General features: G+C 38.6%; 2 protein-coding genes across 4 annotated transcripts in view; one reads left to right on the top strand and one right to left on the bottom strand.

Annotated features, from left to right (window-relative positions):
* The window catches only part of TPGS2 (tubulin polyglutamylase complex subunit 2), a 68926-nt gene extending 67035 nt beyond the window's left edge, over window positions 1–1891 (bottom strand). For all 3 annotated transcript variants that reach the window (XR_003902379.1, XM_029921485.1, XM_029921486.1), the window contains exon 1: window positions 1544–1891. Coding sequence is in view for 2 of the 3 variants with exons in the window: in XM_029921485.1 (XP_029777345.1) it covers window positions 1544–1619 (76 nt within the window). In the remaining variant the exon portion in view is untranslated. The remainder of the gene's footprint in view (window positions 1–1543) is intronic.
* Window positions 1767–21608, top strand: part of KIAA1328 (KIAA1328 ortholog) — a 336176-nt gene continuing 316334 nt past the window's right edge. Inside the window, exons 1-4 of the mRNA XM_029921484.1 lie at window positions 1767–2082; window positions 8277–8312; window positions 9019–9158; window positions 18507–18601. Coding sequence (XP_029777344.1) covers window positions 1782–2082; window positions 8277–8312; window positions 9019–9158; window positions 18507–18601 — 572 coding nt within the window. The 5' untranslated portion in view covers window positions 1767–1781. The remainder of the gene's footprint in view (window positions 2083–8276; window positions 8313–9018; window positions 9159–18506; window positions 18602–21608) is intronic.

Here is a 21608-nt window from a genome sequence, read left to right as displayed (position 1 = left end):
AATGTTGACAGTTACTTAATTATTTAGGTCTTTAAATTGAACTGACAGCTTAAGGGAAATTTAGTTGGCCTGACTTGAATAGATTAAATATTAATCAAAAGAAAGTAACTTTTTTTAATGAGGAGATAGGATATGGTTGGTCTCGATGATTAGCTCTCTCCTTGCCCAACTCTATAACTTCATTTCTAATCCTCATCATTTCTCCCAAACAAATGACGGTGTTTCACGTCTCACGTCCTGCACACTTACTGTGGACACTGGGGAACACCAGGGAGAGCAAGACGAAGTTCCTAAACTCGTGGACTTCTAATACAGAAGAGACCGGCAAATTAAAAAAGCAAACAAGTAATTCCAAGTAGTGATAAAGCCATAAGGATTAAAAAATATATATAAAGGACAAGGAAAGACAGTGAGAGAGAAGGGTGTTATTGAAGTATATTCAGGGAAGGCCTGTCTGAGGTACTGTTATTCAATGAAATTTGAATGAAGTGAGGGAAAGACTTTCAGGGGAAGGTAACTGGGGCTGGGAGGGGTATGTGGTAGGAGTGCGGGAGAAGGGAAGGGTCTAGAAGAGGCTTTGAAGCAGGAACAAGTTTGGTGAGCTTAAGACGCATACAAGGAGGCTGAAAGAGTAAAATTAAGGTCAGAAAGACAAGAGGAAGGCAGCTCATAATGGACTTGTGGGTCACAGTACAGAATTTGGATTTTACCATAAATGTGATAAGAAGGCATCAAAGCATGTCATTTGGCCTGCTTATGCTATCTTTTTCCTCCTTGGTTATCTGGCTAATTTCAATCTGTCTTTCGAAATCTAGCATCATCTGTAAGGCAAATTCCTTAACTCCTCTGTTATGGTCAATCACCTCCTCCTGTGTGCTATTTCCGAGCAATAATAGATTACTACTGTTGGCCTCTCACATTTCTAGGGGTACCTAGGCAGTTGATTTTTTCACATAACTGTGTTTTGCTTCCCTTCCCCACCCCATCTTTGTGGTCCCTGAGTCTAGCAGAGTAGCAGCTGCTAAGCAAAGGTTCCATACAGGAAAAACTAACCCTTTCAGTGGCACAAGCCTTGACGCCCTCCAATCACTTGGGGTGCGGTACCCGGAGGCGCGTGGGAGTTGTTGCCCTGGGAGGCTGCACGCACTGTTCTAGCTCTCTGCTACCAGAGGAAGGGCTTGCGTTTCAAGGATACTTCTTTGGCCAAGCATGCCTCTCAGGAAACCCAACGGCTCCTTAGTCAGGTGCCTGCTGTCTCCCTTTTGCATGCCTTTGCTCATCCTTCCCGGGCCCTCGGTTGGGACTGGGTTGGGGTGAGGGGTGGGAGGGAACCTTCAATCTTCTTAGCCCTGCGTCCGAACACTACCCGCACAAACGCTCCCTTGGCCTAGTCACGCACCTGGACCCCTCTCCTCCCTAACAACGGAAGTTACAGCAGCGATGCCCACTGGCACACAAGGTCCGCGTCGCGTTGCCCCTCCTTGCTTCTAGTGTACATCCCCCGGTCCCGCAATCGCCCCCCACGGCTCCCAGCCCCACTCACCTAGAATGCGGGTGATCCCCAGGGTCAGCTTCTCCAGGTGCGGCTTGCTGCAGCCTGGGGGCGGCGTCTCCTCCATGGCTCGCGTCCCGGCTCCGCGCGCGGCGGGGGCAGCAGCGGGAACCCGGCTGGCGAGCGGGGTGGGAGGGAGGGCTGGACGCCTCCACAGAGTATCGGCCGTCAAGTTCACGGCATGCCGGGAGTTGTAGTGCTCGGCGCCGGAGAGCGCGGCGGGGCGGAGATGGGGGGCCCGGGCTGCTCTGGGAATAGTAGTTCCGTGGGGCACTCGTACCCGCGGTCCCGGCGGTCGCGCCACACCACGCCGCTGGGACACAGCGACTCCTCCGCCCGGACCCACCCGCCCCGCCGGGGCCGGTCGCGCAGGCGGGGGCGGGCCTCTGTGCCATGCGGCCAATCGAAACTGGGCCTGGAGGCTGGGGCGGGGCGGCCCCGGCGCGACGCCCGGAGTGGCGGTTGTTTCAAGATGGCGGACGTGGCGGGCCCCTCCCGCCCGGGCGCGGCGGCGTTCTGGAGCCGGGACTGTATCCTTTGCCCGCCTGGCAGGGGGCGCCGGCGCCCAACCCGGTGCGGCGAGAGGTCGCGTGGGACTTAGTGGAGGGCCGAAGCTCGATGGTATCCCTGGGGGCGGGGCCGTCCTTTCCCGCCACCGTGTAGGTGCCAGGCTTTCCCCTGACTTGGGTGTTAGGTAGCAGGGAGCCTGATTCTGTCTCCTGGCTGGAGACTCGGCACTGACGTTTTCCAGCCCTCCTTGGCGGTGAGCTTTGGAAATATGGCCTAGAATCGTGGCCCAGCCGGGGGCTGGGAGGGTCCCTCTGACTGTAGTGACCTCTGGCCGGCTGAATTTTTGCGGAGGAGGGGGTAGGGTGTTGGCCGGACTGGGAGCCTTTTTGCTTGGTTTAGGACTGTCCTTGGTCTGCATTGTTAGGAGCAAGTCAGGACCTTCTCGGACTTCGAAGACTTGTCAGTAGTGATTTACTTTCATGCTGGGATTTTCGGAGAGTTGTGGACTTGATCTGGTGGTACTGGTTACGGAATAAAACGCGTTGCAAACAAATCGTTGCTGCTGGAAGTAGTGTTGATTTTCATGTGGAGTGTGGGTCGTCACTGGCAGGATTGAAGTTCTTGGGTTGTTTTGTGGTGGAGAAGCTGTGGACCTTTACCGTTGTGGTTGTGTTCCCAGTTCAGTAACTGATGGAGATGTGTGACAGACTGATTCTTTCTCCGGGTTGGGTAGACTGTGCCAGCCTGATCTTTGGTCCTGGTAAATTACATCACGTTACAAGAGTGTTACTTTAAGGGAGGGCAGTCCGTGTACTGAGTGCCTGCAGAGGCGAGTCTTTTGTCTTTTTGCTAAGATTGATGATAGCGTTGTTTGAGGCATTGCTGTTAACTTTGGCACGAATCGTTCTCTGCACATTATACTTAGCTCCCAGTGAAACTTACGAAATTATATTATCAGTTTTCCTGATTGAGTTATAGAACTAGGATTGCAGTGTCATGAGTAGAGAGGAATATTTTTGCATTCCTTGCTCAATGTTTAGCACTTTGTAAACATAATTACCGCTTGTCTCTGATGGGGGGTGACAAGTAAAATCATGCACATATACTGTGGATGAAAACACACTAGTGCACTGTGCAAATTAAATACTTTTTTCTTATCAGGAAGGATGCAAAGAATATGTGCATTGGGAACTGGGCTGAAGTAGGAAGTCAGGAAACTGGGATGAATCTTTTCTCATGAAACACTATGCCTGCAATGATAGAATTTTGTGATAGAGGAGATATTTCAAGGTTAACAGCTTACAAGGTGCATTTTTTAGTGTAGTCATTTTCATAACCACCTATGTGGTTTTGGTGGTTATTCCTTAACTTTCTTTATGACCAAGGGAATTATTCTGATGGGTATAAATGGTGTGGGTGGGGGGGACTAGTGTATTGCTAATTGTCACTAATTAAGTTAATAGGTAGATAAATGGAAACTGTGTTCTTGGTCTAAGCAGCCCTGTGTGCTCACTTTTTCATATAGTCATATTATTTATTCCTTATTTCACATAGAGGTCCTATATTCTTTTCTCTTTCATTTGCCCATATTCTGAAAATTAATGTGAAATACTCATCTTCTCATTGAAAGCAAGTAGTAGAAATTAAATGGTGAAAATAGTGGTGATTACATTTAATAGGAATTCCGATGTTTGAAATGCATTGTAAGGTTACTAGTATTACCTATTTCCCCCGCCTATTCCATATAATGCTCAATTATCATCCAGTCTCAGATGTTTTCATTTTAAATCTCCAGAGGACACAAGCAAAGACAGATATAAATTTGCTACTGAATCTTTGCTAAAAAGCATAAGGAGAGTTATGAATCATTTGGTTTGGTCATGTGTCTTTGGATCTTGATCTCCTTTTTTATTACTCTGATGAATTCCTAGACCATCTCATAGGCTTTATATAGAAGTTTCAATAGAAAAAACCAAAAAGTATGTATGTATAATCTGGTACTCTTTTCACACTATTAAAAGAAAGATTTTCAGAGCTTTGACTAAACAGAAATGTGACTAAGATATTTCCTAGTCCTAGACGTTTCTGTCATGTGAAGGACTGATCATCTGTGACTGAACATCACCTTTTTTTCTTTTTTTACTGTTGTTCTTATGAGTTCTGCATCTCCTGCACAGTATGATTCAGCAGTAATGTTTGGCACAAGGTATGTCTTTATACCTAATGTGTAAACAGTGAGTATCCCGTGTTGTCATTTTATGGGTTAAATCTGCAAGTAAAATATGCCCTTTCAGCCATAAACTGCTTTTCTTCTTCATTATAGTTCCTGGTAATGTCAAAAGAAATTAGTGTTTCTGCAGTATCTAAGTTTGGTTGAGTAATACACTCCAGTGTTTTATCATTAACAGTATTTTTAACTTGATATTAACAAATATGAACTGTAAGGGACTTGGTCAAAACATTGCAGTAGCTATAATGTCTGCCATTGAGTATTTATTTACCGATAGAGACTTTATGTTGATGTTAAGAGAATATACCATCCGGGAAAGTCATTTGAGTCAATAATAGTTACATATATATACATGTGTTGCTGGTAAGGGAAACTGAAAAAGGTTAGATTATACTGTGCAGTACCAAGTTTATTTTCTTCAGCTTTTGGTGATCTGGGATAGATATGCACATTCCTCTCTATTCTACTTTTGGTTTCTAATTGCTGCTTTAATTCTGGGGATTTGGAGTTTGCATTAAGGATGCAAAAAGCATTAAGGATGCTTTTTACTTTGCTGTACTTGTCTTAGTAAAGAACTTTCAAAGAAGCCAAAGTAGAACTGAGGTGGCACATAGAAACCAGCAAGAGGTCCAGTATACATTTGGTGTATATTGTGTCTCTCTGACTTTCCCTTAAAATAGGTTTGTATATATTTTAAGCTTTGTATTTGAAGAAAGTATTTGGTTTCTTGAATGAAGATAGATTACCAGTGATTACAAAGGATAGGTTGGGTGGAGCCAATTTCAAATATTTTTATGTTTATTTTTTTAAAACCTATGTTAAGGTTAGTTTATTTGACATTTTATATTGAAAAGATATTTAGCATGGTTGTAGATATTGGGTTTTGTCCGCATATTTTGAAAATTTCCTCTACCCTTCAAGGTACTTCTGGCTGGTCCAAGAATTAAAATGACATTAGATAGATTAAGAGGAGAAAATCAAATTTAATTACGTATATATGGGGAGTCTACATATCTGTGAGAGCTTCCCAAGACAAGCAAAAGGGGAAGGGAAGTAAATGGGACTTCAAAGCAAAGGAAAGTAATTCACAGGAAGGTGAAAAGGAATAAATGTTTGGTAAACAAATGGCTCCTGAGCCATATAAAAACAATAGGACATAGGAAGGTATTTAACAAACAGACTTTGCAAAATTCCTTCCTGTCTATTACTTCTAGTTTATATTATACATAGTTACTTATAATGATATCTCCCATCTGTCCTATATCAATTCTTTCAGGCAGTTAGTGACAGGGACAAAGATTCTTCATGAGTCTTTTGGGCCTTGATTGTTTTCCGGTCAAAATAATCCACATGCCAAAGTAACACATCTTGGGGTGATCAGTTCTGAACCCCTACAAGATAAAGAGAGAAAGACAACATGGAAAAGTTGTTAGTGCCTTACAGAATTAAGTATCACTTTCATTCTTTCATAAATGCTTTATTATGATCCGGGCATTTAGCATTAGAAGATATAACATTGAACAAAACCAGGGGAAAATCCTCCTTCCGTTGGTGCTTATGTTTTTGTGAGATGAGATGAGGCCATGAGTAAGTAAAACGTGTTGTATGGCCAGTGATCGTAGAGAAATATAAAGAAAAAGTAGAAAAAGGGTAGCTATCATGGGGGTCTTTGTGTCTGATTTTATGCCAGTACCATATTGTTTTCATTACTACAGCTTTGTAATATAGTTTGAAATCATAAAGCATGAAGTCCCCAGCTTTGTTTTTCTTAAGATTGGTTTGGCTCTTTAGGGCCTTTTGTAGTTCCATAGAAATTTTAGGATTGTTTGTTCTATTCCTATGAAAAATCACATTGGAATTTCGATAGAGATTGCACTGAATCTGTAGATTGCTTTGGATGGTATAGACATTTTTAACAATATTAATTATTCTACTTTATAAGCATGGAATCACTTTATGTTTTCAATTTCTTTAATGTCTTACAGTTTTCAGTGTATAGTCTTTCACCACCTTGTTTAAATTTGTTCCTACGTATTGTATTCTTTTTTGATGTAGTTGTAAATGGGATTGTTCTCTTAATTTCTCTTTCTGTTTCTATTCATGTACAAAAACACAACAGATTTTTGTATATTGATTTTGCATCTTGCAGCTTTGCCAAATTTATTCTATTGTGGGGTGGTGGGTTTTTTTTTTTTGGTAGAGTCTTTAGGGTTTTCTATATGTAATATGTCATCTGCAAATAAAGCTTATGAAAGATCTCTACAGTTTGTTTTTCTTAAATAGGAAGCAAAGTTATTAGCTCAGAGTAAAGATGTGGTAGGTGGCATCAGGTTTGAGAGGAGATACTTAATGAGCTTCCAAATCATGATGCACCTGAGTTGGTCCTCAGTGGCTGGTCTGTTCCAGCTGTGAGCAGTCATTGTGAATGTTCTAGGGAAGTGTAGTATGTTTCCCGTGATTCAGTTATGTTAGTCTTTCCATCGGCCATCTTTGGAGAATGTTCTGCAAATTCATTGTTACTGTATCTTCTAATTGAAGACACTGCCAAATGGAGCTTGTCGTAAATCATCTTGAATGTTTTTCCCTTGGGTACCTTTTCCTATATGGGTATCTCCAACAGCAGATTATTTATTGAGCACCTACTGTGTGTGCTAATCCCAAGGAATATAAAAAAATGACTTGGTTTTTGCTGTTGAAGAGGCTGTGTCATTTCATTTGGAACGCTTTTTTAAGATTGGATGTCAGTGAATTTATAAATTTTTCTCTGTTCTTGTGTTAGCTGCTATCAGTTTCCTCAGACTAGTGGGGTCTGATTTTGTTTTAAGTAATGTCTTATGTGCCCCTTAAAATTTTCTAAGCTCCAAACCTGATGTCTGAGAGAATTTAAAGTTTAGAAGCACTAGTTATCAGTTCAAGTCTTGAATCTGTGGTACTGCTTGTGTGTTGCTGCAGGGAACTGTAGGAAGTAACCTGGCAGCTCAGACAGTAACACCCTCTTTGTATTCCCAAATTACTATGGGATTCTGGACACTTAACAACCAGCACTCCTTGAAAAGATTCCATAGATAGGAGTGATCCTGAACTGAATTATATTGACTTTTTTTTTAACTGTTATTAAATCTATTATTTTACTCCAGCCTTTTCCCGTAAAGAAATTTTTAATAATTGATTTGCCTAGAAATGTCAGAAAAGAAAGCATTTTATAAAAGAACAGAAAACTGGAATTTTCTAGGTCATTTGGAAAAAAATGTTTTAAACACTACTTCCTGGAAGTGTAATTGAAGGTTATCAAATTGTGGACTTACCTGGACTTAGATATAGTTCTGAATAAAATCTTGTTTCTTAAAAGAAAGCTTTCTTATTATTTTGGTTCTTATATAGTAGTGTGATGATGTTAGCCTTTCTAAATTTCTCCTTTTGAAATTCAGAATAGTTCTTTTTGTTTTTAGTTTCTTCCACTTTCCATAGGGCTTCTTGGGACATTTCATGAATGCACTGGAGAAGAATAAAAACTTTTTGTGTTTGCATGATTGACTTGCCTTCAAACAGTGTTTGTTCTTCAGAGCTAAAGCTCATTTTGAAATTATTTATTCATGCCTAAAATAACTTGTCCGTTCTCCAGTAATAAACTGGGGCATTTAACTCCTTGCTTACAAAAGGAAAGGAAATGAAAGGAAGCTAACAGCAGAATTTATTGTGTAGGGTGTCTCTCTTGGAAATAAACATGGATGAAAGTTCTATGGAACAGACCTTCTAAAAATTTTACAAAACATATAGTGTGACGATGTAAAGATGAATTTTAAACGGTTATTAAGTTTACTACATTTATTTCAATTGCATTGCTTTATAATTTTGTTTTTAAAAGCTAGTTATAAATTCCCAGGCCGAAAGAAATTAGGAATTATAACAGACGTACAGAACAGAGGCAGCATTTGAAAATTGGGTGATCTTTGCTAGTATTTTCCTTCATGTCCTTCTTCATAGTTTCTGATGAAGAACAATCAGTAGTGTATGTTCCAGGTATGATTTTCTGTATTAATTTCGTAAGCTTCCTTTGCTTCTTAAGTGTTGGGAGAAAATAAAACAGTAGGATCATTTTGCCAGTATAACTAGATGCAGAATAATTCACTGGAAACTAATTTAAAAAAATATTTGGTTTGACCTTACTAAGGTTTGAAATATTGCCTTATTTTATGGGCTGATCAGGCAAGTAAGCTAGAGATGAACTTGTAGAATCTTCATTCATCTATTAAAGAGCAAGAGAGTCTCATCTTTTATATTGCAAATAATAGCCTAAATTTTGTATTTCAAAGAAAAATGTGACAACTTTTTGATACAGGGTTTATGTGATAGACTCTTTAAAGCTTACTGGTTGTTACTAAACAAGTATTAAACTGAATCATTGGAGGTACTCTGATTATGTGAAAAATCAGATTTTTAATTTCCCCTACATTAAGGTATATATTGTATCATTATTTATAGGTTTTAATGTGACTTATGAATTTTCACATCACCTTTTAAAAATATTTTAGTTGAATCTTAAATGTATTCAAAACATAATCTTTTCATGGTTCATTGTTTATTAAGGGGTTTAAAGTGAAGTTTATAAAGTAAGAGTTCTCCCAGTCAGGTCCTATAAGGAGGGATATCGGGGAAGTGCTTACTGGGGGGTGAGTTTAAGAGAATAATGTATAATTTTGGTATCTTCTTTGATGGTAATCCTTAGGAATTTCTACAGAAGGAAATACCAGATCAAGACACAAGTTGAGTCCAAAAGCTGCTGTTAAACTTAAGACTTCCAAGGTTACTGCTGCTTCAGTCGCCATGGAGTCATTAGAAGGTGCAGGAGACTCAATAGATCAACAGGTCAGTAATGTCCCTCTTTTTTTCCCCCTTATTCTTTATAAATGCTGACCAATAACAGATAGATAAGGACAGAAGAGTCCTTGAAAGAACATTAGATAATCTACAAGCAATCTCAGAAGGTACAGAGGATTCTAGGATGCTTTACATGGTATGAATATCAATTATGTAGATTACTCAAAGGTTTTGCTCTAAAATGTCTAGATTTGCTTTAAAGCTTAGTTAAGTAAAATTTAGTATCTTGGTATGTCTTGAAAGACCTATATCCTGGTAGATGTGAAGTTAGTAAATCAAATTGACAATGAATTTTTCTTTTATTAAGTGTCCTTTATGATTTTTGTTCATATGAATTTGTTAGATGATGATGGATAAACTGCTAAAGAACACCCCCCTACATTATTATTATTTCCTTTACTTTAAAAATACCATAAAATACCATAAAAATATCATATTTGTTACATTTTGTCTCACCAACCAGAGGGTAAGTCAGGGTTTGGCAGTGTATCAGGTATAGGCCTAATTTGCTTGCTGCCTGTTTTGTAAATAAAGGTGTATTGGAATACAGGCACATTTATTCTTTTTATATTATTGTTGCTTTTGTATTATAATGGTAGAGTTGCTTCCATAGTGTCTGCCTCCAAAGCCAAAATACTTACTATTGAGTCCCTTTAGAGAAAACATTTTTCATTCTTGGTTTAGTTCTTGAGTACATTTCCGGTATCTAGGTTGTTGCTGACGGTTATGTTTAGAAATCTGTGGGATTTACCTGGGATTAGCCCCAAAGCCCTACTTATGTTACTTGTATCCTCTTTGTATCCACTTTCACCGGGATGTGAATAGGAGTCGAATTTGTAAGTTCTTATTAAAAGTTGAAAGTGTTTTTTCACATGACAGTTTGTGCATTTTATACTGAACAATTGCCTGCTTTTGGATGAAACCCATATTTTGGTATGAGTCTACTGGCTTATTAACTATAAGTCTTTGTTGGGCTATTTCACATCTTTGGGAATTATAATATACATCTTTGACTTATCACAGCCTATTATTTTAATGGTTATTTATTTACTTTGAGTGAGAGTGTGTGTGTGTGTGCAAGTGGGGGAAGGTAGAGAGAGAGAGGGAAAGAGAATCCCGAGCAGGCTCCATACTGTCAGCATGAAGCCCTATGCAGGGCTCCATCTCCTGAACCATGAGATCATGACCTGAGCCAAAACCAAGAGTCAGACACTTAACCGACTGAGCCACCCAGGTGCCTCATCACAGCCTATTTTAAGTTCTATTTTCTACTTCACCTATAATTTCGAGGATGTTTCAATAGTCTATACATGTCCTGACTTTTGTGATATTGTCATACATTTTACTTTTATAAGTAATCCCCCAATACATTGTTATTTCTTTTGCTTAAATAGTCAATGGTCTTTTTTTTTTCAGATTGATATATAATTCACATAACATAAAATTTACCCTTTCAAAATATATAATTCATTGGGTTTTGGGTTGTTTTGTTTTGTATATTTACAGAGTTGTGGATCCATCACCTCAGTCTAATTCTGGAACATTTCATCACCCCAGAAACTCCATTATGTATTAGCAGTCACTTCCCATTCCCTATTCATCTCAGCCCCTAGCAACCCGTAATCTACTTTAGTCTCTATAGATTTGTCTATTCTGGGCATTTCATGTAAATGGAATCCTATAATATGTGACCTTTTGTGGCTGGCTTCTTTCTCTTAGCATAATGATTTCAAGGTTTATCTATGCTGTATCATGTATTATTACTTCATTACTTTTTATGGCTGAATATATATTTTGTTTATCCATTCACCAGTTGAAGGACTTTTGGGCTATTAAGCTTTTTGGCTATATGAATAATGTTGCTATGAACATTCACATACAAGGTTTTGTGTGGATATATGTTTTCACTTCTCTTGGGTATTTACCTACAAGTAGAATTGCTGGATCATATCATAATTCTGTGTTTAACCTTTGGATGAACTGCTAAAGTGGCTATACCATTTTACATCCTACCAACGGTGTATGAGGATTCCAATTTCTTCACATTCTTGCAAACACTTACTTTATAGCTGTTCTTTGTATCATAATCTTCCTAGTGAGTATGAAGTGATATCTCATTGTGGTTTTGATTTGTATCTCCCTAATGACTAATAGTAGCCATTTCTTTATGCTTTTTGGCCATTTGTATATGTTCTTTAGAGAAATGTCCATTCAGATCCTTTTTATTTGGGTTATTTGTCTTCTTACTGATGAAGCTGAAAGAGTTCTTTATAAGTTCCATCTTCGAGTCCCTTATTAGATATATGATCTACACATAGTTTCTCCCATTCTGTGCATTATCTCACTTTCTTGTTGGTGACCTTTGAGGCAGGAAAGCTTTAATTTTGAAGTCCAGTTTATCATTTGTTTTTATTTGTTGCCTGTGCTTTGCTGTCAGAGAGTTTTATTGTTTGAGATACTACATTTAGTCCTTGATCCATTTTGATTTAATTTTTGTATATAGTGATCCAGATTCATTCTATTCCGTGTGGATAGCCAGTGGTCCCAGCCTCATTTGTTGAAAAGATTATTCTTTTCCCTTTGATCATCCTGGCACCCTTGTTGAAAATCTCCTAACCATGTAAATATAAGTTTTCTTTTGTGGACTCTCAATTCTATTCCATTGATTTACATTTCTATTTCTCTGCCAATACCAAGCTAATTACTGTTCAGAATTATGTTTTGGAATCAGAGAATGTAAGTCCTCCGAGTTTATTCATCTTTTTTAAGATTTTAGCTATTCTGGGTCCCTTGAATTTCTGTAAGGATTATAGAATCAACTTGGCAATTTCTGCACTAAGGTCAGCCTCAATTTTGATAGCAACTGCAGTGAATCTTTAGATAAATTTGGAGAGTACTCTCAACTTAATAATATTAAGTCTTCTAGTACTTGATTAAGGTATGTGAGATAGCTTTTTATTTATTTAGTTCTTTAGTTTCTTTCAGTGATGCTTTGCAGTTTTAAGTGTGCATATCTTGTATTCCTTTTTTATTAAATTTATTTCTAAAGATTAAGTGTTTTATACTTTTCCGTGCAGTTTTTTGAGGGGACTTGGAAGCAGTGGGAGGAGCAGAGGCAGAGGGAGAATCTTAAACGAGTCCACACCCAGCACAGAAGCCTGACACAGGGCTCAGTCTGACAAACCATGAGACCATGACCTAAGCTGAAATCAAGAATCATGTGCTTAACTGACTGAGCCATTCAGGCATCCCTTGATGCTATTATTAATGGAATTATATTCTTAATTTCATTTTTGGATAATTTGTTGCTAGTGTATGGAAATAGAGTTGATTTTGTCTCTTGGTTTTGTATCCTGCAACCTTTCTAAATTCACTTATTAGTTTGGATCTAATAGTTTTTGGTGAATTTCTTACAGTGTTTTATATGTGTAATTAAACTATCTGTGAACAGAGATAGTTTGACTTCTCCTTTTCCAATTTGGATTTCTTTTATTTCTGTTGTGTTTTAAAACCAATTCAATAATTCAATGAAAGGCTTTTAAATTTACCCATGTAGTTACCACTTAAGTTGTTTTTTTTATTTTTTTCCATTTGGTATCATTGGTAGTTTCCATCTGCTTTACGTGCTTCCTTTAACATTATTGTAGTTCAGGTATACTGCGAATGAATAGTTTTGGCTTTTGTATATCTGAAGAAGTCTTTGTTTCACTTTCATTTTTACTGGTTATAGAATTTGAGTTGACAGTTTTTTCTTTCAGTACTTTAATGATATCATTGCTCTGCTGCCTGGTTTGCACAGTTTTTGAGGGGAAGTCGGCTGTCACCCTTACCTCTGTTCTGCCTTTAGTATGTGTGAGTTTTAACTCTGGCTACTTTTAAGATTTTTGTTTTATCCCTGGTTTCAAGCAACTTGATAATAGTATGCCTTGACTAATTTTCTAAATATGTCTTTTGGTTGCAGTTTGTTGAGCTTTTTGGATTTGAGAGTTTATATAGTTTTCATAAAATTGGGAAACTTTTTGGCCATTACATATTGAGGTATTATTGTTTGCCCCCTCTCCTTGTGAGGACTCCTGGAACACAGATATTAGGTTACTTATGCTTACTCCACAGCTTTCTGCTCATTTTTTCCTTTTCTGGGACATAACTCAGTCCCAGAAAAACAGCTCAAGATTATTTATATAAATAAAAATATCCAGAACTCAAAAAAAAGGTATGATTCACATTGTTCGGTGGCATCCAATAAAAAACAACCAGGCAGGTAATGAGGCAGAAAAATACACATAATCAGAAAAGTGACTCAGTTAAAATCTCCCCATAAATGACTCAGTGATAGAACTATAAACAAGAACTTTAAAAGTTACTGTATTCCATATGCTTAAGAAGCCAGAAGACCAAGCATGTTAAGTAGACATGAAATATATAAATATGTTTATCTATGGATAGTTTATATTGCTTTGTCTTCAAATTCATTAATCATCTTCTGAAGTGTCTAATCTGCCACTAATCTCATTGAGTATTTTTTTTACATAAGACCATGCTTTTATCTCTAGAAGTTCAGTCTGAGTCTTTTGTTTTTATTTATATATTTCATGTCTACTTAACATGCTTGGTCTTCTGGCTTCTTAAGCATATGGAATACAGTAACTTCTAAAGTTCTTGTTTATAGTTCTATCACTGAGTCATTTATGGGGAGATTTTAACTGAGTCACTTTTCTGATTATGTGTATTTTTCTGCTTCATTACCTGCCTGGTTGTTTTTTATTGGATGCCACCGAACAATGTGAATCATACCTTTTTTTTTGAGTTCTGGATATTTTTATTTATATAAATAATCTTGAGCTGTTTTTCTGGGACTGAGTTATGTTATTTAGTAGTCGTTTGATCTTTCTAAAGCTTGGGTTTAAACTTTTAAAGGTGACATCAGAGCAGCTTTCAATGTAAGGCTAATTTTGCCTGCTGTAGGCAGTGCCTTTCTGAGTTTTCCTCCTTTTGCCCCTTGAATTATAAGTTTCTTCACTCTGACTGGTGGGAACATGAGCTGTTCCTGGCAGTGTATTGACTGCAGAAATTACTCTCACATTCTGAGTTCTTTCCCTGCCTGTTGGTAGGTTCCCTCATAAACATATGCTGATCAGTGCCCACTGGTGGATGTGCAGGGAACCCTCTGCAGGTCCCTGGAACTCACTTTCTGTGCAGCTCTGTCTTACCCATTACTCTGTCCTACAAACTCTAGATACCTTGGCTTTCCTGGACCCCAGCTCTGTCTTCTCAACTTGGGGAGATTGCTGGTCTTCATTTGGGTTTCCCACATGGCACACTGGAAACTCTAGAGCCAGTTGAGCTAGGATAATGGTGTGGCTCATCTTCTTTGGGTGGTCACTTTCCTGTGCTGCCTGCTATCCAGTGTTTGAGAGCTGCTTTTTGGTATATTTTGTCAGGTGTTCTTGGTTGTTTTAGGTATTGGAATAAGTTGGTTCCTGTTACTCCTTTCTGCTTGGAAGTATAGTATATATTTTGTCTCAAAACTAGAAATGATGTTTGTGTGTGTCTATGCATTTTATTCCTTTAAAACTAGGAAAATGTGTGCATTTTTCATTGGAGAACATAATGGCTTGTGTTTTTTCTGTATGTGATCTCATGATCTTTGGTGTCCTTAATTCATTAACAGTTTCAGGATGGTAATTATGTCAGTTCAAGGCTTCTGGGAAGTAGGTGCTACGAAGAAAGTAGAAATGGCAGAGCTTCATGGAGGAAAAGCTGACATAGGCTAGAGAGTAAAGCAGACAGGAATACACAGGAGAGCCTTAGGATTTTACTGCACACCTGGCATCAGTGAGAGAACAAAGAAGGAAGAAAAATTGACTAGGAAAACTTCAGACTTCATAGTGCCTTGCAGTCTGAAGTAGTGTCAGGCTAATGGGGAATTCCAAAGCAAATATTCTTTAAGGCTGTCACGTCACAGAAATGGTTCAATTCTAGTATCTCTGCCATTCCCAGTCATTGGCACTGGCATGGACACCACAGTGGATCTGGAAGTGTGGCAGTAGTTAGTGAGGCACTTAGCTGACTACACTGTTCGCAGCAGGTTCTCTCTCTTAGATGTTTTACTCTTCACAGTAAAATCCATTATTCATCAGGAATTATTATGTGTATAGTGTTAAGGTCAGTTCACTTTTCCATACCTCCAGTCTATTGGTCTGCACCAGTGAGAAAAGACCCTTTTTCTCCTCACTGAATTGCAACGATGCCATTGCAAACCAAGCAGCCATAGAGGTTACGTCCTTCCCTTATTCTGTCATCTTTGGTAATACCTATTCTGAACTTTGTGTTTGTCATTCTTTTCTTTTTCTTTTTTAAATTTACTTATTTCTGAGAGAGAGAGAGAGAGTGAGAGTGAGCCAGGGAGGGGCAGAGAGAGTGTGAGAGAATCCAAAGCTGGTTCCATGCAGTCAGTGCGGAGCCCAACGTGGGGCTGAATCTCCTTGAACCGTGAGATCATGACCTGAGCCGAAATTTAAGAGTCGGATGCTTAACTGACTGAGTGAGCCATGAGCCCTATCATTCTTTTGGTTTTCTGTGTCAGGAGTTCTCACACTTTTGTTGTAAAGGGCCAGATAGTACATAGCTTTAGTGAGTCATCTGGTCTCTGTCTTACTTACTCAACTCTGCCACTGTAGCGTGAAGAGAGTCAATGTATAAATTAACATACATGGCTATGTTTTAATAAACCCTTATTTACAAAAATAGGCAGTGAACCAGATTTGGCATGCAGCTGTAGTTTACCAACTCTTGTCCTGTATAATCTAATACATAATTGTTTTTTAAACAATGTTCAGTGTTATACGTATTTGGAATTTTCTATAAATGAGCTAATACTATGCGTGTTGCATCATTTGCTTTTTTTGCTCAATATTATGTTTATGAAATTTATTTATGTTCTACATAGTTATATGTCATTTATTTTCATTCATATTCCAACCAGAGTTTAGTCAGTTATTTTAACTACTGAACATGTTTAACATAATGACCTGCTACATTGGTGCCAGAGAACTGAAAAGGCAAAAGACCTCATCAGGATTTCATGTAGGCAGTTAACTGCTAGCAACAGCTCCCATCTCTAGGGCTAGGAGAACAGCCAGAGCAAGTTGGAATTATTAACACTTAGAAGCTGAAGGAGGGGCCCAGTAGAGCTGGAATCTGGACCTGGGATGATGGGGAACAACCTCACTGGTGCCGCTGTCCCGAGGAGACATGCTGAAGGCTGGATCTGCAGACGCCAGGAGGACCATAGACTGCAGCCTGCGGTGCGCACCAGGGTGCACTCTGGCAGGGGAGACCTGGGTGGGACCAGGACGCGAATAGGGAGGACTGTGTCTTTTCTTCTGACGCCCTGTGGTCTCTCTCTAGTTGTTCCTGTTCGCAGATTTTAACATAGAGCCATGTGGCACGAAGAAGTGGGGTTCCTGAGTCTTAGCCCCCACATCACAAAGCAGAGCTTGGAAGGGTGGGTTTGAAGATGTAAGCCAATAAATATCGGAACAACCAGTGCCTAGGGAATTCCATTGTAGACATATGCTGCAGTTATTTTTTAATTGACAACATTTGTATTTTCACCTTAAACACAAATCTGAAATCCTTGCCCACGTGCAGGGGTTTCTCTTGTTTGTTCTACTCAGGGCACCACTGCTCAGATGTCTTCTCGGGTGTTTTCAGCAGCTTCTTCCATTGCCAAATGGAGTGACCTCTTTCACATTCTGTGTAGTTTATTTGTTCCTTAGCACTGTTATTCCCAAATGCTTGTTGCAATGTTTCTTTTTCTCTGACAATATTATATCTTTCTGAGTCTCGTCTTGTCCTTTCAAATACCAATTTAAATTTATTATCTTGGATTCATAGATGATTTTTAAAAACTAATATTCTTAATTTTAAGGAAAATTTAGAACATAGAAAAGTATAAAGAAAATAATAAAATCTAAACATCATCCATAATACAGTATGGCTAAAGTTTATTTAAAAAGTTTTTTTAATGTTTGTTTATTTTTGAGAGAGAGAGCATGTGCACTCACGGGAGCAGGGGAGGAACAGAGAGTGGGTGAGGGAGGGGCACAGAGCCTGACATAGGGCTCAACCTCATGGACCAGACCGTGAGATCATGACCTGAACTGAAGTCGGACGCTTAACCGACTGAGCCACCCAAGCACCCCACAGTATGGCTGAAGTTTAAATCTTTTATATTTTTCTCTGACTTGAGAGCCAGACCCACATTTCCAACTTCCTGCCTAAATATTTCTGAATGACTGTCCTCCTGGCATCTTAAGTTGACCATATCCCAAACCAAACTCATTTCATTTTTTTACCATCTCCTTTATCTAATTTCCTTTTTCTCCCCATGTATGACTATTAATATTTACCATCCATGCCTATCAGTATTTCCAGGATTCATTTTAGAGATCTTGGCTATCTGAAGAAATTGGAATAATCTACGTTGTGGTTGTCCAAATGCCAAAGGTTCCTTCCATTTACACGACTCCATAAGCTTCATTGCTTTAAAGACGTTCAAGTGCAAGTACTTGATGTTCAAGTACTGGGAGAGCTGCTTATAGCGCAAGAAAGGGAGAGGATCGTTCAGTGGTTGAGAGCACATCCTCATTCTGCTACGTTAACTGGTGGTATCCTAGGCAAGATATGCACCCTCACTGTTAACAGAAATAATACCTGCCTAACAGCACTGTTGTGAAAGTGAGGTGGATTCGTAAATGTGAAGTTCTTCTAATGTTCCTGCCGTGCAGTGAGCGCGAGGTATGTGTTAGCTGTTGGTATTATCCTTTGGTCTAGTACCCATTGGAATGTACTTCAGGAGAAACTGAGGGTTTAGAAACTGGGGCCTCTGCTGCCAACCTCAGTGTGTCTTTACTGTGTTTGAAGATTAACCAAAAGATTTTTTTGTTTTGTGTTAGAATTTAAGCAGCCTCGGGGCTGTGACGTGGGAAAGAGTCTCAGGATCTTCCATGAGGTGTTTGTTTTGTGACATTCACCAAGGGAAAGTTGTTGCCTTAATTTTCCCTGATATTTAAGCAGGGACATTTCTGCCTTTTCAGTTCTTCCTGTGTGCTTCTGTGTGTAAATATTATGATGTCCCCTGCTGGACAGACAGTTCCTTTAACCTGTTTGGAGTTCATAGTAGGTTTGAACGAAACAGGTAAAGAGTATACCTCCGGAGGAAAGGTATCTGAGAAATTTTACCACCTGTGCTAATTTTAAGAGATTTCTATAAAGTCTTAAAAATTGTTTTCAGCCAAAGATTAACCAAAAGATTTTTTTGTTTTGTGTTAGAATTTCTGCAGGGGAGGAGTAAAGAGTGCATCATTGAAGGATTTATGTCTCGAAGACAAAAGGCGCATTGCAAATTTGATTAAAGAACTGGCCAGGTGAGATAAAATTTTATATGAAATGTATTATCATATAAGAGAGACAACTTATTGAAAATAAGTTTTGATGTCATTGTATCATTGATCTCATGGAAGCAAAGACTTAGAAAAAAGGTATTCTGTGGCCCCAAGAAAAGAAACTTAGAAAAAAAGTAAAAAAGAAAGACCAGAACAAACCACTTGCCAATTTACATTTTCTTATTTATTTAACTTCCCAAATTGTTTGGTGCACATATCTGCCATGGTCCTCTATCCCGAGGGAAAATGTAGGCATTTAGCTCTGCTGTTGATGTAGGGTGATACGTTGAATTCAGTGCCATAGCAGCTACCTTTGGTTTTGTTTTAGCATCTGACCAGAGATGAACCTTCACTTTACCCTGTAGTTCATCGCAAGCATATCTGTTGTCATTTGGCTAACTCCTGATGCTTTCAGGATTCACAGTAAGGGATTTTGAATTTTGAGAATGATAGTTCATAACTGTTCAGTTTTAACATTTCAGTATATTAATGTATGTATGAAGCATATCTACTTGGAGTGACTTTTCAACATACACATCTAGTTTTGGGGTCTTAAAATACTAAATAAATGAAGATGCCTATAGAGGAATGTATCAATATAAATTATAAAAGTCAAATTTAAGGAAAGGCCATACCTAAAAGTTGATTAAAATAGTACGAGTTTGGTCTTTGAATTGCATGTTTAGAAATAGTAGATCTGTTCCATCTTGACTTTTAATTAAACGTGACTATATGAAGTGTTTCAAAATGTATTTCATGTCAAGGCCATGAAAAAATGTTTGTGGAAGCTTTTCTAGTAAGACTGAAGTTAAAAAATTACCTTACTAGGAGTGCCTGCCTGGCTCATTTGGTTAAGCGTCTGACTCTTGGTTTCAACTCAGGTCATAATATTGTGTTTTGTGGGATCAAGCTCTGCACTGGGTCTATGCTGACCGTGCAGAGCCTGCTTGGGATTCTGTCTCTGGCTCTGCCCCTCCCCCACTTGTGTGCTTGCTCTTTCTCAAAACAAATAAATTAATTTTAAAAAATCACCTTACTAAATCATAGAATTGCAGTTATAAAGTTTCAGGGGCTAGGATACAGGGTCTGAGAATTCAGAGTACATACCTCAGTCTGAATTTGATATGCCACCTGCCATAAGCAGTAATTTTTTTCAGTAGAATTCTTTGGCTGTTCTGTAGAGTTTTCATCAACTTCAAATAGTGTTCCTTGTGTTGGGAAAACATTAGTTACTCTCCATACTTGCAGATGACCTTATCACAAGGCTTTTTACCACTTAGATGGCGTGGCTATCCTTACAAATACTTGATGGCATTGAAAACTACTACCGTTAGTTTGATTCCATATATTAATGGTCCTGAATTTCCATTATTGTCCTAAGTGATCCATTTTAACATTTACTTATTTTTGAGAGAGAGAGAGAGAGAGAAAGAGAGAGTGAGAGAGGGAGGGACAGGAAGCAAAAGACACAGCATCCAAAGCAGGCACCAGGCTCTGAGCTGTCAGCATAGAGCCCAAGGTGGGGCTCAAACCCATGAACCGTGAGATCATGACCTGAACTGAAGCCGAAACCTTAATGATGGAGCCACCCAGGCGCCCCCCAAGTGATACATTTTATTTCATCTGCCAGGCTTAGAGAGCGCCTGAAATATTAGAGCATATTGTTTTGGTTTCAGGAACTTTCTGCTTTCCAGCAAAATGCTGGTTTCTTGGTAGAGGGTCAGTATGTTACTACAGGGTGTCAGTGTAAATTTGCTTACATTGCTAGAAAACTCCATTATTACTCTGTTTACTTCTAATACACAGATATATGGGAATAATGTGTTCTTGGTTTCTTGAGTTTGCTAGGTTTCTCCTATTGGATATTTTATTCTACTTGTTTCTACTCATACTGGCCAAACTATTTTCTTCACTCTTTTACAAGACTCACCTATTTTGAAATGGGGAAGTGCCCTATGCCTTAAACACTCCCTTTTATATTCTTTTATCTTTGGATTTTTAACTTTGTTTGAAATAACTGGTTTCCTATTGTCACTAAATGCAGTCATTTGTCTTTCATCTTGAGAAATAAAATGCTCCTCCAACCACATATTTCCTGTCAGTTGCTACCTTCTTTGTACACCACAACATAACCTCATTCCTAGAGTCTCTAGTATTATTTTCTTTTTATTTATTTATTTATTTATTTATTTATAAAATGTTTACTTTAGAGAGGGAGAGGGAAAAACAGAGTATGAGGGAGGTAGGGGCAGAGAGTGCCAGAGGCACAGAATCCAAAGCAGGCTTTGGGCCCTGAGCTATCAGCACAGGGCCCTACATGGGGCTCGAACTCATGAACCGTGAGATCATGACCTGAGCCGAAGCTGGATACTTAAGGAACTGAGCCACCCAGGTGCCCCTGGTCTGTAGTATTATTTTCTACCTGTTGCATTTCATTCCCTTCTCAAGCTTATTTATTTTAAAATATATAGAAGTGCAACTTACATTCAATAATATGTATGCATTTTTTGGTATATGTACATTTTAGTATTATATATGTGTATTTAGTATATACATACATATATATGTATATATATATATATTTCAGTGAGTTTTGGCAAATATAAGGTCATTTTTAAAAGTTATATCTAGACCTTTTACAGTTTGTTTTTTCCTACCAGAAAGCCATTAATGTGATTTCTACCATCATTGCTTAATTTTACTTGTTCTGACATGCCATGTAAATGGCCAGATAGTATGTACCCTCTTCTGTCTGGCTTTTTTTTTTTTTTTCCCTCCACAGGATTTTGTGTGTGTGGTAAAATGTACATAACATAAAATTTACCAGCTTAACCATTTTTAAGTCTATAATGGTATTAAGTACATTCATACTTTTCATCATTGAAACCCTGTATCCATTAAAAAAAACCTCCTTAGCCTCCCTCCCCTCACCCCAGGTCCTTGGTAACCACTATCCTATGTGTCTCCCTGAATTTGACTATTCTAGATA

The sequence above is a fragment of the Suricata suricatta genome, chromosome 14 (genome assembly GCF_006229205.1).
Source record: "Suricata suricatta isolate VVHF042 chromosome 14, meerkat_22Aug2017_6uvM2_HiC, whole genome shotgun sequence".
Taxonomy (NCBI): domain Eukaryota; kingdom Metazoa; phylum Chordata; class Mammalia; order Carnivora; family Herpestidae; genus Suricata; species Suricata suricatta.
This window is presented reverse-complemented; position numbering and strand designations above follow the sequence as displayed.